The sequence below is a fragment of the Loxodonta africana genome, chromosome 18, assembly GCF_030014295.1.
Source record: "Loxodonta africana isolate mLoxAfr1 chromosome 18, mLoxAfr1.hap2, whole genome shotgun sequence".
Taxonomy (NCBI): domain Eukaryota; kingdom Metazoa; phylum Chordata; class Mammalia; order Proboscidea; family Elephantidae; genus Loxodonta; species Loxodonta africana.
In genome coordinates, this window is record NC_087359.1 from 45,452,452 (window position 1) to 45,470,659 (window position 18,208).

Here is an 18,208-nt window from a genome sequence, read left to right on the forward strand (position 1 = left end):
TGGAATAACTTAAATGTTATTTTACAAAACAAGTATTTTGATTTATTTTTGTGACTCTGAAAAATATAAAAAAGACTAATGTGTAGAATAATAATAACGCAAATATCCATTGAGAGCCTTCTGTATAAAAATTATCACTAACTTATCACAATTTATGAAACAAGCACTATTATTATGCAGATGAGGCACTTGGGCTCAAGATGGCAGCGTTCATAACTAGTTAGGGTCACACATTCATAAGGGACTATGCTTGATCTCTAAACCAAGCCTGTTGCCATCGAGTCTGTTCCGACTCGTAGAGACCCTATAGGACAGAGTAGAACTGCCCCACAAGGTTTCCAAGGAGCACCTGGTGGATTTGAACTGCCAACTTTTGGTTAGCAGCTGAACTCGTTACCACTACGCCACCAGACCCCAAAATCCCTTTGCCACATTGCCTCCACCTTGGAAATAAAAGGAAAGATTTCAGCTCAGGATAAGGAAGCACTTTTTTTAAAATTCAGAGTTGTGTGAAAATCAATTAGGTTGTCTTGGTAAACAATGAGTTCCCCACATAGAAGAAATCAGCAGGGCCAAGGGTACTGTAGGGAGAGGCATCTAAGGTTGGTTGTAAGAATCCTTCTAACACAGATTAAATGATTGTCTTGACGCCTGATTATTCTCATCAATAAAAAGAGGAAAATGCTGATAACAATACAAAAGTTGTTGCTAAATTGAAAAAATGGCATATTATTAGCAATGGTCAAATGTATGTACCCATTTTTTCAAGCAAGCCGAATGAATTGTTCCCTAAAAGACTCAATTAAAATTTAAAATTAGTTTGCATTTTACCCTCAGTATATTTTCAAGCTTTAAGCAATTATCAACCCGGCCCAAATTCACTAATAGGGGAAAATAAGGAATAGTAACTAGTTGGCTATCCGTAGGATAGATTCTGGTGGGAAGAAAATCCACACAGGCCTTGATATTTATCTCAGGATTTAAACAGTAACTGTAATTGTATTCTTTGAACACCAAGTTCCTGCCCTAACCCCCACCCACCCTGTAGTTAATTAGCTAGGCAGCTCTTATAACAAATACCTACTCCGAAGCACTGGGTGGTAGAAATGCTGTTGACAATTAAACACCACAATAGCACAGAGCCTATTTCAGGGGCCACCAAGTTGTCTTAGCCCCTCAGTCTGCTCACCACACACTCATAGACCCTCTATTGTGCTGGCAATGGCTGCTCAGAGGGACAGTTGCTTGGCTAGAGAAGCAACTAATGGCAATAAGAGAGAAGAGTCCAAGCCTTGCAAACAGATCAGGAGTGCTGAACTCCAGAAGAAAACATCCAGTGGATGAAAGCGGGAGAGGAATGGACCCAAGAGAAAGAGAAGAGGGTGGGTAGGAAAATGAATCATAAAATAGACATAGTCTTTCTCCAATAAATCAGGAGGTTCAAAGTGTTAAGAAAATCCTGGCTAGTTATTATTCCAGCTCTCTCATCTCTAAGTCACCAAACCCATAAACATCTGGAGAATTCTTCTCTCATATAACCAAACAACTAGCCAAAATGAGTTGACCAACCTTATGCCAAAAAAACACCAATTAGAAAATTGCAATTAGAGATAAGAGGCTGATTTGTATTCCATTTAATTTAGAGGAAATTTACTGAGTTTTTAAGGTTTATAAGAAAATCTTGGATAAATCATCCCACTTATCCAAGGGTTTTGGTTTCTTCATTTTCAAGAGGAAGGGATCGAAATCGTTCCCATCCTGGGGTCACAAAGATAGAAATGGGCCTCCCAGAACAATTTCCAAGGTTTGAAAAAACCTAACCTATCATACCACTAGAAACCCTGGTGGTGTAGTGGTTAAGAGCTACAGCTGCTAACGAAAAGGTGGGCAGTTCGAATCCACCAGGCACTCCTTAGAAACCCTATGGAGCAGGTCTACTGTGTCCTATAGGGTTGCTATGAGTCAGAATCGACTTGATGGCAACGGGTTTGGTTTTTGGGGGTATCGCACCGTTACTCAAGATACAACTACAGAGTCTAATATAATTATATTTATTTGCTTTTGTTTAAAATATATCAACCTAGTTTGGTGTGTTGACTATCTCATAATGAAAAGATGCTTCTGTTGGCAGTTATATAGGTCATTAACATTAGAGATAAAAATAAATATAAGTCAGCTGGCTTGATAAAAAAATCTTTAAAAAGAGAATGTTTTATTAAGCAATTTAAAAAATCTATTTTTTTTATAGATAAAAAAGCAATAATAAAAGGTACGCTTGGTAAAGTGGTTGGAAACCACCGGCTCATTTAATGCCTCTCAACTTGCCCATGAAAATACCTCTAACGACAGAGGCAAGTGACCCACCTTGAAAAAAAGGAGAGATTTCTGTAAAATCTCTCTGTTTTTAATCTTGAATTTTTTGGAAAATTTTCTACGCTCCTCCATAGTAGAAGTGTTTGTTTTAATTTCTAAATAATGAACTTTCACCAAAATCTGAATATAAAATTCAAGTCTATAGAAAGGCCAAGACGTACATATATTCACACTATGGCTTCAGGGATGCCCGCTGTACTGGCACTACCATATTACCTTGGAGTTTAGGTACTCCAGTTTAGGAAGCACAGGGTTCTAGATGATCTTGGAAGAGCCATCTGGCTATAAAATTCTGAGTCTTCCCTGTTAGTCTATGAAGAGGCAAAGTGCTTTCTCTTGAAGATGTAAAGTCCCCTTACCACTACAACTCAAACAACATCAAGTCTAAAGCCTAGGAGAAAGGGCAAAGATGAGTGCAGAAACAAAACACGTTGCGCTAGGGAAAGCAGGAAAAATTTCAGGGGGAGCCAAGCATAGCTCAAGAGAAGCTGTCCATCTGAAATGCCACCTGGAATTCACACCAGTAATAACTGTTGTGGATATAAAAATTAATAGGAGGGATTTCATAGTATTAGAAAAATTTATTTTTATAAATCATGTGTCTATCACCCAAGTGTTGACGCATGCATGCAATTCAAACATCAGGCTTACAATAAAAAGCCCACTGAATGACTTAGCAAGGACAATTCCCCCATTTTCTCTACAATTTGGAGTGGAAGAAGGAGGAGGGAGTGGGTAGAGGGTGCAGTTACTGGGTCAATTAATCAACCTGAAAACTGTGACACAAACTCTGACGCCTAACCTATGTCTAAAAATACACAAATGTATACGAATTTGTTTTAAACTGTCAATGCCTATATTTAGGACCTTCCCAGCAAGGCTATAATGAGACTGTGTTTGAGGGTTTCAGTCATAGCAGACTCTACCATTAATCTGAAGTTAGTTAAATTAACAGCATTTAGGACTGACTTGTCAATCTCACTGCTCCAGGAAATTGCACCTTGAGGCTACTAATATTGCCAATTTTTCCACTGGAGTATGTGCCCGTGTGTATGTATGTGTATTTTTTTTCTGCAGAACCTCCGTGTTCACATACCATCATTGCTTCCCTACGTCCACAGCACTTATATTATCATTTATTCTGGCCTCCATTAGCCGTCCCAGGGGGGTTCTGCATAGTGTAGCCGCTCAGTGAAAGAGTTTTTTAGCTTTATATTTATTTGTTTATTTTTCTGTCATGGCTCATGACTGAGGCTTTAAAAAAAAAGAAAAGTGTGACGGTATTTAGAGAACATGATTGACTGCTACGGCAACATTCATTAGCCGTGACAAATCTGCAGCAAAACACAGTCCTGAGTGTTCTAAACAGCAACTTTCAAAAGAAAGAAGAAAGAAAGAAAGAAAAAGAAAAAAGGCTCAACTCATTTTTCATTGACCTCATCTGTAAATAAATTTAGACTGATGGTGAGCGGGGGCAATCATAAATTAGTCCTCATTTCCTGTAATTAACGCAAACATGCCTGTGAACACAGAGAATATGAATATAGAACCACCTAATTTCCATTTCAAAATACACCTAGCAAATTTTCACTTGAGTTATCTTCATAATATTTTCCCCGTTAATTAGAAGAATGAAATGATTGGATCCTCCCCCACCCACTTGCTCACCGGGGGAAATGTTGTTTTGGTCACAGAAAGTATCAAACACATTTTGGCAACAGATCTGCAGAACTTGATTCGGGTTTGCCTCATTATTTGTGTGATCCTTTGCCACATGCTCATGCTAAGGCTGTCTGTGGTCTCTTCTTTTATCACTAACCAGGAGTGGCTCCACCAAAGTGGGCAGGTGACCACCTAGGTAGACCCTCACATGGGTAAGGACCATGAGTGGACTGCAAGAAGCAGCCTCCCAGCCTAACAGAATATTCTATCATTAACAAGTATTCACCCTCATAGGGTGACTTGGGTAAGCAACACAATACAGATCAAATAGAGACTATCACATATTGGATAAAATAGGAAAAAAAAAAAAAAAAAAACCCAAGCTCTATGACCTCCCTCGGCAAGAAGAGCTAGTATAACCTACCATCTTGGGGACAGGCATCTCTGAGGATCATCCCTACACATCAGACCACATCAATGAGAACTCAGCAACGTCCGATCACACCCAGGTCATCTAGCCATCAAAACTCACTAACTCAACGGTGCTAGCAGTGGCGGAGCACTTTGTTAGCAGCAAATAAATTGATTAATAATAACAGAAGTATGCTTCTAAGACACACATGGAAAAATGCCTATGAGCTAGGAAGAATGATAAGAGCAGAAAATGTGAATCGGGTTCCACAAAAACAAACATGGTAAGCAATTTTGGCAGAATGTAATGTGTGTCATGGACAACTTTTTCTAGGGCCTCCCAGTCCTAAAGAGCTTTTTCTCTCAAGTGTTTGTCCCTCTAAAGGTCATAGAACCAAATGTGTGCAATCTGAATTAGAAGTGGCCCTCTTGGGTACTTGAGGGTGGAATTTTAATTAACAGTGTGAAGTAGTTACTTGGGAGTGGATATGACAGGAGGACCAGAGAGCAATGGGAATGTCTTAATTTGATGAATGTACCACTTAACCTAGTTATAAATGTCACTAATTAGCCTTTGTTGTAATAAGATAGTTAATAGCAAACATAGATCTCACTTTCTTTCCCCTAGCATTTTTTTAAAACCCATAGTGGACTCTCAGCTATCCTGCCAAGGAAGTAGCATTTCCTCAGAAGAAAGGTAGACACCCTATTTCTTTTCCTTTATTTAGTTGTCAGCCTGGAAAGCCGAGCAATGCACCTCAACACACTGGCCCAGGAAGCCCAGGAGAGGGTGAGTGAACTGTCTGCCCAGGTGGAGAATGAAGGATTCAGTCTGGACAACACAGAGAAAGAGAAACAGCTGAAAGCTTGGGAGTGGAGGTATCGGCTCTACAGACGCATGAAAACAGGCTTTGAGCATGCCAGTGAGTATAAGTAGACAACTTCTACATTTAACCAGACCAAACCTTGGTTTGAGACAGCCAGGCCTTCTTTTACTGCTTTTTTGCAACTCTACAAGGTCAAGGATAGCTGTTGTCAGCCTATTTGGAGCAAGGGCTGTAAAAGGATCTTTGTCTTGCTTAATTTTCTGGCTCCTGATAGGTTCTCTGACCACAGCCATGAGGCTTCAGTGCTTCTGGCCTCCCTCCACCATGTCACACTCATCTAGCACTTTCCACCCACTACACCTTAATGCCTGGATGGTCTGATGCCCTAAGTGGCTAGATTTTGGGATGTGGAGATGGAAAAATATTTGTTTGCCTATTTGTCCAGTTTCTGCTTCAAGCTCAAGTGTGAGCTACTTGTCTTCAACTCTCTACTGCATTTTTTATATAGGGCTATAAACTGGACTTCATACAGGCAACAGAGAAGGACAGTCAATGAAATCATGAATTATGCTTTTGTCTACACTTTCATTCTCCTTACCATTTTCTTCTGTTAGTTTAAGAAAAGCTTTTTTTCTGGATAATGCTCTGGAAAATACTGCTTGGTGTAGCCCCTGATGTAAAAAATATATATAAAATTCAAAGACTTGTGAAACATTAAACTCATTTTAAAAGATTTCATTTAAACAACAAAATAACATTACACTTGGACTTTTAAATTTAAGGGAAAGCCCACATCATTAGTTTAGGCATCATTACCCTCTGACGCAGGAACCTGAGTTGTGATATAAATTGTGTTTTGTGCACTGCACACTGCAGTGTACCAAATCTAGGCCTAAACCTTTCTCCTGAAGCAAGTGCCTTCAGCAACATTAATGAAAGCTGCTGTCAACATTACTTCTCTCTTCAGCCAAGCTGACACATGAAATGTTTAATGACATTCAGCAGTTGTTTTCATAAATATATTTGCCATTGTGCCTCATTTAGGACAAATTAATGCTAAATATACAGATTTTTAGCCTAGATGTCTTTTTTTTTTTTTTCTTTTTCTTTTTTTGGCGATTTTCTAAATTACAAAACACCGTCTGGGTGTTGAGGAATACCTGAAACCATCAGGAGTCCTTTAAAACCTGCATTAGTGAGCATAACATTCACCTAGGAATTCTTTCTCAAAAAACACTACCCAACAGTAAGAGGAGGCAGCGTGAGAGCAAGGTGAGTTAAGATTCCATACTAGAAGGAGCCCAGAACTAGGTATTCAAAACCATGAACTTTCTCCCTAGCTCCGTGTCTTCACTGTTTCCTGAAACAAGTCATTTGGTCTCTTTGGGCTGTAGTTTTCTCCTGCTAAATAAAAGTATGGATGCTGTTATTTGCCCTTTATACCCCCACAGAGTTGTGAAAAAGCTCAAATTAGAGGATTATATGAAAGTACTTTGTGAAATGTAAAGCTCTCTATTCACAATGTAAGATCCTCCTCTCTTCCAGTCCAGCCCAAACTCCTACTGTGTTTCCAGGATACTTTGGGAAGGCTTAACTGGTATTGTTTACTCCTTCAGAAGATGTTCTAATGCCCAAATAAGACCACAAGGGCAACAAATAAAAGCCATCAGGACTTCTAATGAAAACGTTCAAAAGCGAAAGCTATTAGGCTCTACAAACAAATGCTTCTGTAGCGTGCATTTCAGAGTATCCTTTGAAGAGGCAGGAACATTGTTTGAAAAGGATTTGCTATGTTAAGATCCTTGGGTTTTTCATTCTGTCCCAGGAGCTCCCGAGGTGCCAGCCAATGTCTGTCTCATGGTGACCAGCAGCACATCACTCACTGTCACCTTTCAGGAGCCTCTTAGTGTCAACGCAGCTGTAGTAACCAGATATAAAGGTACTGCATTCCAGATTTTTTTTTTTCATTGCTCCTTCTTAAAAAAGAACCTGTTGTTTAGTAATCAGTTGTGCATTTTGTGTGTGTATTTTGTCTTCTGATAGGATTTTTTCTTCCCATTTACTTTTGTAGTTAAAAGTGTTTCCATAGACCCTCATTATGTAAAGGAGCAATAAGGTGAGTGAGAAGAGTCACAGAAAGGATGAACCACAAGACTGGCTGTGCATAGCATGTGGTTAGGGATGGGACTCAGGAGGACACAATGAAGAGCCAGACTTGATTTAAGGATATCATAGGTTTGCACATGGAAAGTACTAAAGAGGGGGCATGTAAATTGATAGCTATAACACCAGGTACATAGGGATGAGGATTATCAAAAAAAAAAAAAAAAAGGTAAAGTTCGTTGGAGGTCAGAGAAGAAAGGTGTCGCTTATGGTGGAGGATTCAGTAAAGGTCCCAAGGTGGAGGTGGCATTTGGGTCTGGCTTTGAAGGATGACTAGGATTTGGACCTGAAGCTGTTGGGGAAGAGAAATGCCAAGTGGAGAGAGCGGTGAGCACGGGTACAAAAGCAAGAAAATACCAGAACAAGTGGAAGAAAATAATGGATTCTGTAGAGGGAATGGACCTCTGATGGTGCAGTAGTTAAGAGCTCAGCTGCTAACCAAAAGGTTGGCAGTTGGAATGCACCAGCCACTCCTTGGAAGCCTTATGGGGGAGTTCTACTCTGTCCTACAGGGTCGCTATGAGTCAAAATCAACCCAGTGGCAATGGGTTTTTGGTGTAGAGGGAGTAGAAAATACCGCCACTCCACAGGTGGGGTTCATGAGAAGGTGAAATGAAACATGAAATTAGGGTAGAACTAGGGTCAGAAGATGGAGCTTGAAATCAAGGTTAAGGATGATCTCTACAGAACCACTGAATAAAATAGGGACAAGAGCAGAGGTAGACTTTTGAAAGACTAAAGTGGCAATACTGTGTATAATGTATTGGAATAGACAGCGATTCAGTTAGGAAGCTATTCAGGAGAGAGGCTGTGCTGCCTGACCAGCTGCACTGGGAAAGGAGGGAGCCTGGAGGAGAAAGATAGCACAGGGGTATCAGGATGGTCACAGCCAATGCAAGCTAGCTCCTACTATGCTCCAGGCCCTGCTTAAAGCCTTTATATGTATTAACTCAATTCAAACCTTACGACCCTGTGAAGTAAGTACTGTTAAGAATCCCATTTTGCAGATGAGAAAACTGAGGCATAAGGGCTTGCCTAAGGGCTCACAGCAGAGCCAGAAGTCATCATATTAGGTTGACCCTTCAATGTGAAAGACAAAAAAGGAAGAAATCTATTTTCCTGATTCATAAGGACATACCCTCCTAAGAGTCCTAAAATCTCATAATGCTCACTACGTATATTTCAAGATGGTAGGCCACAAGGCAGAATTTCTAAGTTCAGATCAGTGCTGCTCCCTTTGCAAATATCCAAATAGTCCATTGCTTTCCTCTTTCCCAGGGTCTCTTCACAGGAGAACTTCTGTTTCTGCAAATAACACTGCTCTGTTCACACCCTGTAGCTTTCTGGGGTCCTTGAAGTTTTCCAGATTACTCTGTTTGTAATACCTTCCCTTAGACAGCATTGAACTGGCTATCATTTTGGGTTTTTGGTATCAGTCCAAGAGAAGGCAGCCTTAGGGGTACTAACAACCCTGGAGAAATGCAACCACCCAGGATGGCCTCCCACAGCCTCACTTTTGAAACAATTCTGATCCTTTCTCTTGGTTGTCTCATTTGCCAAAACTTCCTGAAACTCAGAGCATGTGTTTGCAGGCAATGTCAGACATAGGCATTTTCCTCCTTCGGCCCCTCTCCAGCTCTAGCTTTTGATGAAGGATGTCATCAATGCTGTCCAGCTTGGCTTTTCCTTCTTACACTGGATTTGTGAGCTATCAGGGGCTAATTTATCCAGACTGTCAGCTATTTAATACTTGACCATAATGCCAACAGATTCTATCAGCGTTCACGTATTAACACTTCTCATCTCGGGAGATTTGCATCGGAGTGAAGTTGAAAAAAAAGGGCACAAATGGGTTCTGTTAGTGACTGGAGGGGATTAATAAAACATTATAAATAGAATTGTTTGCGGCATTATGAAGTAGGGTTCCTTGTGTTAATTTATAAGGTCTTAAATTGAGTTCTTAACCTGACCGATCTCAGGGTTATTTAAAACAGCTGGCCATCTATTGTACCCACAGACAGCAGGGCAGTTTTGAATTCAGGGGTTGAAGAAATTATTAAATTATGGAAATATTAGCAAAATTACCCTGAGACAAGGCTGATTATTTTGTCTGCTTTAAAAAAAAAAAAAAAAGAAGAAGAAGAAGAAACAATTGAGAAATCTGCAGAATGAAATGGCAATTACCTAATTGGTTAGAGGGAAGGCTTAACCCTGTAGTATTTGGGGTTTGGCAAAACATCTCACACTACTCTCCAGAATTTCTGGGTTCAGCAAAACCTCAAGCCTATTTTGACAACTGGATATTTTCCCCCTTCATGCTTAAGACAGTTTGTGTTTAAAAGAAAATTGGAATCCTTCTGTTTCTGGTTTGTTTACATTCATCAACATGTTTTTTCAGAGTTTGTTGATATCCAGAAATCTTTTTAAGAGCAGCTCTTTCTAAGCTTTCTTCAGACCTAAGGGCCATGCACCAGGCCAATTGCCAACACAACTTGGAGATTAAGGGCATCAATTTCAGCTTGAAATGCAGGAAACAGTTTTCAGTGAGACCCACTGGGTCTTTCTGCCTGCAGATCCCCCAGAATGGGTAAAATGGGGCTAAGAAAGCTACTATCTGTTAGTAGGTGTTTCCTCCTCCCATTCAAAGAGGTTTTGCATTGTTTGGTCTCATCTTAACAATTTTCATGGCTTATGGAAAAAACTAGTGCTATTTCAGATGCTTTTATGCTTTGGACAATTGCCACATTTTCTCTTCACTACCTTGGGTAACGTGCCTGCACCTCTCATTTACAGAGGAGTTGAAATTTCTCTGCAGGCCTGAAGTAGAAAACATTTTCAAAAATGTTTTTGCTGCTCTTCGCGAAGGTTGAGGGATGGATAGGAAGGCACCCTATAACAGGTGCAGTTCAGCATGTTTTCCATCCACAGGATGAAATATTTCCTAGCTTTTTTAAGAAAAGTGGGGCTTACAGCGGCCATACTTGGCTTTGCTAATTACAAGATGCTGCAGCAGTTGCTGCAATGCATGGTCACAGCGCCCTGATGCAGGGTGGTGTACTTCTCTACCTCTCTTCCCACCTTGTTCCCTAATGGATTAGAAACCATCATCCGAATTCTTCCCTACAAAGACTCATAATACCAAATTGTTTAGCTGCTGTTCATTTGATGGCATATTTTATTTTAAACAAAACAGCATTTCTCTTTGCAGAGACAGCCAGGGCCTTGCATTAGCTGGTGTGTATCTCTCTGCAGAGACAAGGCTGGTGCCTCTGACAACCACCACCTCCAGTTTCTTTCTCAGAAGGAGAGGAAGCCAAAGAATTCCAGGGAGCTGCCCAGGGGCATTTCAGCTTCTAGGACAGAGTCCACCATTTGCCCATTCAAATCCTCAGCGTCAATCATTTATAATGGTAGTGTGAACTTGATCATAACTTGATGACCTTGTGCCATCTTTTCAGAAGACTTGAGAAAAAATTGACTTCCTAGGAATGGGTACACAATGCTTGCTAATTTATATTCTTTTTTATCCTTCTATTATTTTTTTACTCCTACATCTTGTAGTTTCAAAGATTTGTCTACCAAGAAAAATGTATTGCCTTAGGTTATATGATTATTTTCTGTTTAATTAATTGAATAATTAATCTGATCATAAGCATGAGGTAGCTACCCTCATTACTAGATTGAAGTGATATAATTCCATGAAGCAAAAAGATTTCTATAACTGTATTGAACCTGTTGAGGGGGGAGGTGCAGCCATAACCAGAAGGCCTGTAGATGATAGCAACTAAAGAGGTAAAGAAAAAAAACCAGAAACCAAAAAAAAACATTGCCATCAAGTCAATTCTAACTCATAGTGACCCTATAGGACAGAGTAGAACTGCCCCATAGGGTTTCCAAGGAGTAGAGCTGGTGGATTCGAACTGCTGATGTTTTGGTTAGCAGCGGAGCTCTTAATCACTGTGCTACCAGGGCTCCACTAAAGGGTAGAAGATGGTTTTTCCAGAGGACAATGAAACTCAATAATGTTTTTTGCGTGAGGGTGAAAATGTGGCAGTGAGTTGAGAGAGACTGAATGTATGATGGGAATAAATAGCAGGCCCAGTGAGAGTAAGAAAGTAGGAAAAGTGAAAACCAACACTACTGAAGAGTTGTTTCTCCCAAGCAGCTAAGCCCTTTGCCCTCTTGTCCTGGTTTCCTCCAGCTGCACCTCTACTAGTTGCTGAGTTTCAGGATCTAGCCAATCTCCTCTCTAGCCACCTTGTGAATCATCTTAAATTCTTTTTCCAATAAGACATGTTATAAAGAATAGCTTTTTTGCATCCTCATCATTAAAAAACATTTTTTTTTAACCCTCAAACAATACAGTACAGGGTCATATCAGAAAAAAATGTCAGAATCTTCTTTCTCCCTCCCCCAATCTCACATCCCAACTAGAGAGTTAATCTTTGTCATGAGGTTGATGCACACCCTTACAGATCCTTTCTGCACATGTATGCATGTGCACATATATGTATATATGCAAGTATGAATAGTTTCATTTGTGTGAGCTAATATAAATATTGTCACACTATTTATCTGATCCTACAAATGGATTATTTTCTACTCAACAATATGCTTGCAACTCAACCATATATTATATATGTCTTGCTATGTCATTACATTTGGATCTTCTTCATTCTTTTTAATACTTGTATAGTATTCCATAGATGAATGTGCTAGAATTGATTTAATCATTCTCCTACTGATGGACAGAAATTCTTTTCAATTTTTTTCTGTTAGACCATGTTGCAGTCCTTATATGTTTACATGTGAGAATTTTTTCTAGGACTGTTAACTAGAAGTGGAAGAGTCTGCGCATTCACACACACTGTTTAAATGATCTGTCTATACCTGTGCTAATACCATATAGTAACTTTATAGCATGTTTTAACATCTGGTAGGGCTAGTGCCTCCTCCTGGTAATATTTTTCAAAATGTCTTAGCCCTTCGCATACACTTTCTGTTCCAAATGAATTTTAGTATTGGCTCATCAAATTCAATTTCTGAAATCATATTGGGTGTGTATCTTATTCATAAATTAATTTGGGGAGACTTCTCATCCATGGGAGTCCCTGGGTGGTGTAAACAGCTAATGAATTCAGCTGCTAACTCAAAGGTTAGAGGTTCGAGTCCACCCAAAGGTGCCTCAGAAGAAAGACTAGTGATCTACTTACAAAAAGTCAGCCACTGAAAATCCTACGGAGCACAGTTCTACTCTGATGTACATGGGTTCACCATGAGTCGGAGTCAACTAGGTATCAGCTGGTTGGTTGTTTGCTGTTATCTCCTCCAGAAGTGTGATATGTCTTTCCTGTCAAGTTAAATGTAATGTGTCCGAAAAGTTTAATCAGTTATATGAGTCTTTTACACTTTCCTATTGGGATTCATACTGAATATTGTGCAGCTTTTGTGGCTACTATCAGTGAACTCTCTTTTCAGGATGTTCTCTAATTGACTATTGTGCAAGAGCAGAAAAGCTATTGCTTTGTTGTTTTTAATCTTTAGTTGGCTGCTTTACTTACTTCTATGCCTGGGTAGTGCCAGATAAGGCTGATTAGGGAGCAGAGATTTTCATCTCCAGTGGAAGGTAACAAAAGCCCCCAATCCTGCAGTGTCAATGGAAACCATGTGGGGAGCATGGTATTCCACCCCTAAAGGTAACTAGCAAGGTGCCCCTCAAATACCATACTGGAATGACGTCAAAAGAGGCCTAGTGGAAAGTAAAGACTTTCATTACCGTCCAGTGGTAACAAGCCCACATGCCCCTGTGGTGTCTAGGGAAGCCAATGTGAGCAGAATTCCTGCCTACACCCAGCACTAACAAGTAGCCACCTTCTACTCGGATGTCAACAAGGTCAAGTGAACTACCTGGACTTCTACCCTGACCTGAGAGTAATGAAGCAGTGCTCCCCCACATTCCCCTGCTACAGTATTCAGAGAAAGTCAGCTAAAATAGAAAATTTAATCAAATCCAGAGCCTCTTAACATAATATCCAAACTTTCTCAGTTTCAACTGAAAATCACTCATCATACCAAAAATGAAGAAGAAATCAAACCAAATGAAAAAGGATAATCAATATGTGCAAACACTGGTATGATAGAAATTTAGAATTTCCCAACAGTTTAAAAGCAGGCATGATAAAAATCTTCAATGAGCAATTATGAACATGATTAAACAAATGAAAACACAAAGTTTTAGCAAATAAATGGAAAGTAGAAACAGAAATAGAAAGTCTTACCAAATAGAAGATACAAAGAGATGGAAATATTAAAAATGAAAAATACAATAACCACAATAAAAAAATTTGAATGAGTTCAACAACAGAATGGAGGAGATAGATAATATTTTCACAAAATATGAGCAGGTAGAACTCAGTAATATATACAAAAAATTATATACCATGACCAAGTGGGGTTCATTCCAGGAATGCAAGGCTAGTTCAGTATTTGAAAATCAATGTAATTGGCTATATTAAAAAGCTAATAAGAAAAAAATGTGATTATATAAATTGATGCAGAAAGAGCATTTGACAAAATTCAACAATCATTCATGATAATGACTCTCAGAAAAATAGGAATAGAGGGGAGCTTCCCAAACTGGGAACTTCTATAAGAAAACTTACAGCAGAAAAAATAGATTGAATGCTTCCTCCATAAGATTCAGAACAAGCAAAGATGTTCATTCACTCTTACTTATTCAACAAAGTACAGGAAGTTCTAGCCAGTGCCATAACACAAGTAAAGTAAATAAAAGACAAATGAATCAACAGGGAAGAAATAAAACTGTCCCTCTGTGCAGATAACATTATTGTCTGCACAGAAAATCCCAAGGAATCTCCCCCCAAAAACATATCCTCCTAGAACTAATACGTGAGTTCAGCAAAGCCACAGTAAGCATAGAAACATACAAAAAAATCAACTGTATTTTCTATATACCAGCAATGAATACTTGGACACTGAAATTAAAAACACAATATTTACAATTACTCAAAAGCTGAAATACTTATGTGTAAATCTAACAAAATATTTATAGGACTTGTATGCTTAAAACTACAAAATTCTGACGACATAAACCAAAAAAAGGTATCTAAATAAATGAAGAGACATACCCTGTTCATGGATTGGAAGGCCCAACATAGTAAAGATGTTAATTCTCCATAAGTTGAATTCCTATCAAAATTCCAGCAAGATTTTTGGAGATACAGACAAGATATTTTCAAAAATTTATATTGGAAGGAGAAAGAACCTTAATAGCTAAAACAATTCTGGAAAAGCAGAATAAAGTTGGAGGAATTAGTCTACCCAATTTCAAGACTTAACTGTATAACAGCCATAATTAAAAAAAAAAAAAAGCCATAATTGGCAACCACTAATTTACTTTTCTGTCTCTATAGATTTACCTAAAACAGACGTTTAATAGAAACGTCTCTGATAGACATTTAATGTAAATGGAATCACACAGTATGTGGTCTTTTGTTACTGGTTTCTTTCACTTAGCATAATGTTTTTAAGGTTCAACCATGGTGTAATATATATATATATATATATATATATATATATATATATATATATATCAGTACTTAATTTCTTTTATTCCTGAATACTGTTCCAATGTATGAATATACCACATTTTTTTAATCTGTTTATCAGTTGGTAGACATTAGGGCTGTTTCCACATTTTGACTACTGTGAATAATGCTGCTATGAACAATTGTGTACAAGTTTTTGTGTGGACAGACGTTTTCACTTCTCTTGGGTATATACCTAGGAATGGAATTGTTGGGTCGTACAATTACTCTGTATTTAACCTTTTGTTGAACTGCTAGACTGTTTTCCAAAGCAGCTGCACACCATTTTACATTTTCACAAGAAGTATCTAAGGGTTCCAATTTCTCCACATCCTTGTCAACACTTGTTATTATCTTTTTCTTTCTATCCATCCTCATAGGTGTGAAATGATATCACATTATGTTTTTGATTTGCATTTCCCTGGTGACTAATGATGCTGACCATCTATTCATGTGCTCATTGGCCATTCGTATACCTTCTTTGGAAACTGTTCCTTCATTGCCTATTTTTAAATTGGGTTACTGGTCTTTTTAGTATTGAGTTGTAAGAGTCCTTTATATGTTTTAGATACAAGTATATACAAATCCCTTATCAGATACATGATTTAAAAATTTTTTTCTCCCATTCTGTGGGTTGTCTTTTTATTTTTGTTGATGGCATCCTTTGAAGCACAAAAGTTTTTAATTTTGATGATGTCCAGTTTATTTTTTCTGTTTTCTTGTGCTTTTGGTGATCTATTTTTAGGTATATATATTTACTGATTTTTTACTATTTTATAACTCATTTTCTGAAAGATGTTTAATATTCTCCCCACTCAGATGGTTAAATATTTGTCAGTTTCTCTTAAAATTCTATCAAGCTTGCTTTATATATTTCAAAGCTACATTGTTACATGCATATAAGTTCATGATTATCACATTCTGGGGGTATTTTTTCCTTAAATTATTATGTATTGCTCCCACCAAAGACAGACGATGCATTAATTTTAAGATAAATTAATCATTCTTACTATTCCAAAGTTTTAAAACAATGTGTCTAGATGTGGAGTGTTTTCTATTTAATCTGCTTGATATTCAGAGTGCACTTTCAATCTGAGGAGTGTGTCTGTAAAAATTATCAGCCACTCTTACTCCAAATATTACTCCAAATATCAGTTTTCCAACTCTCCCTTCATTTCTCTTCTTTAGGAATCCCAATCAGATCTTATATTGGAGGGTCACAAGCTATTCCATGTCTCTATTTCATTTTTGTTTGTTTGTGTCTCTGTGCTACATTCTGTGTGAATTCCCAGGGACACTCTTTGACTGATTTCAGTCTAGAGTTCATTCCATTCATGTCTTTTTTTTTTTTTTTTAATGATTTTTCCTCCAGATTTCTAAGAGGTTCTTCTTCATAGGCGCCCTTTCTTGTCTCATTTCTTCTTCTTTTTTTTTTTTTCTTGTGGACCATACTTTATATATTTTAGCATCCTATATTTACTTACTTTACAGTCCTTGACACTTCTCTAGAATTAATTTCATCTGTTATGAATTCAGGTTCCAACTGCTGATTTTGCTAGTTGTTTGTTTGTTTGTTTAGCATTCAATTTCTTCTAGTATTTTGGAATGTGGGTTGCTGGCTCATTTCCCTTTTCTTTACCTCTCTGTTCACTCCTCTTCCTACCACTGCTCACAGTACTCACTCCAGAGCCAGGCCTTATAATGATTACTCCAGGCATCTGCCTCAAAGTGATATTAATGATAACGTTAGGAATTAACAAAGTTAGGAGGCAAGGCAGTTCAATTTCTACTCACATAACCATGCCCTATAACTTTTCTTAGAGCCATAGATTTTTTCTGGGGGAAGGGAGGGGTAGACTTTTAGAAGTTATAGCCCCAAGCAGCAATCAGAAGCAGGCTTGTTTGTATATTTACTCTTATCATGAGCGAGGGAGCCCTTCCCCAGCCTCTGGCTTCAAGCAGTGAGCGTGGTTCAGTCTCCCCTCTAACGTGAGCACTTCTAGTTCTTGTTAGTCCACAGGCATCAAACTCCAGTGTGCTACCGCTGTTTCCGGACTCAGAGCCCAGCAAGTGTATGGTTTCATTCATGCTCATTATGTTGCATTTTTGCTCTATCTAATTTTATTAGTCTATTTTATTTTCTCTTTCGATATTTCATTGACTATTTCAATGTGTTTTGGAGCATAGAAGTGAGTCAAAGCATGAACTTGCTATACCATCTAGACCAGAAGACTTTGCTTTCTTTAGGGTAAAATTACAAGGTTTTAAACTCAGATCAAATACTATCTTCATCAAATGCTTATGGGGGATGGCAGATATCTGATTTGTTAATTATTCTGATGCAATCCTTTAATTAACTACTGTTTTAGTTATCTAGTCTGTATAACAGAAATACCACAAGTGGATGGCTTTAACAAACAAAAGTTTATTCTTTCGCAGTCTAGTAGGCTAGAAGTCCAAATTCAGGGTGTCACCTCCAGGGGAAGCCTTTCTCTCTGTGTCAGCTCTGGAGAAAGATCCTTGTCATCAATCTTCCCCTGGACTAGGAGTTTCTCAGAACAGGGGCCCCAGGTCCAAAGGATACACTCTTCTGGCACTATTTTTTTGGTGGTATGATGTCCTCACGTCTCTCTGCTCACTTCTCTCTTTCATATCTCAAAAGACATTGACTTAAAACACAACCTAATCTCATAGATTGAGTCCTACCTCATTAACATAACTGCCGCTGATCCTATCTCATTAACATCATAGTGGTAGGATTTACAACACATAGGAAAATCACATCAGATGACAAAATGGTGGACAATCACACAATCCTGGGAATCGTGGATTAGCAAAGTTGACATACATTCTGGGGGAACACAATTCAATCCATGACAATCACTATAGGGCTTCCTCTTGATCTTCAAACTTGTTCTTTCTGAGCTTTAAGTTTCTGCATCTGTACTTAATGTTTACAGTAGTTGTCTCCTGCATATGTTTAAGACTGTGGTTTGCTCTATTCTTACCAAATATCTAATGGTTTCTCTATCTCTCAATTACACCTCAACATAAAGACAACAAAAATCCTCACAACTGGACCAATAAGCAACATCATGATAAACGGAGAAAAAATTGAGGTTGTCAAGGATTTAATTTTACTTGGATTCACAATCAACATCCATG

General features: G+C 38.4%; 1 protein-coding gene across 1 annotated transcript in view; it reads left to right on the top strand.

The window, feature by feature from the left end:
* Nucleotides 1-18,208, top strand: part of ANKFN1 (ankyrin repeat and fibronectin type III domain containing 1) — a 196,961-nt gene that overhangs the window by 13,342 nt on the left and 165,411 nt on the right. Inside the window, exons 3-4 of the mRNA XM_023553385.2 lie at nucleotides 5,175-5,369; nucleotides 7,099-7,212. Of these exons, the coding sequence (XP_023409153.2) occupies nucleotides 5,175-5,369; nucleotides 7,099-7,212 (309 nt within the window). The remainder of the gene's footprint in view (nucleotides 1-5,174; nucleotides 5,370-7,098; nucleotides 7,213-18,208) is intronic.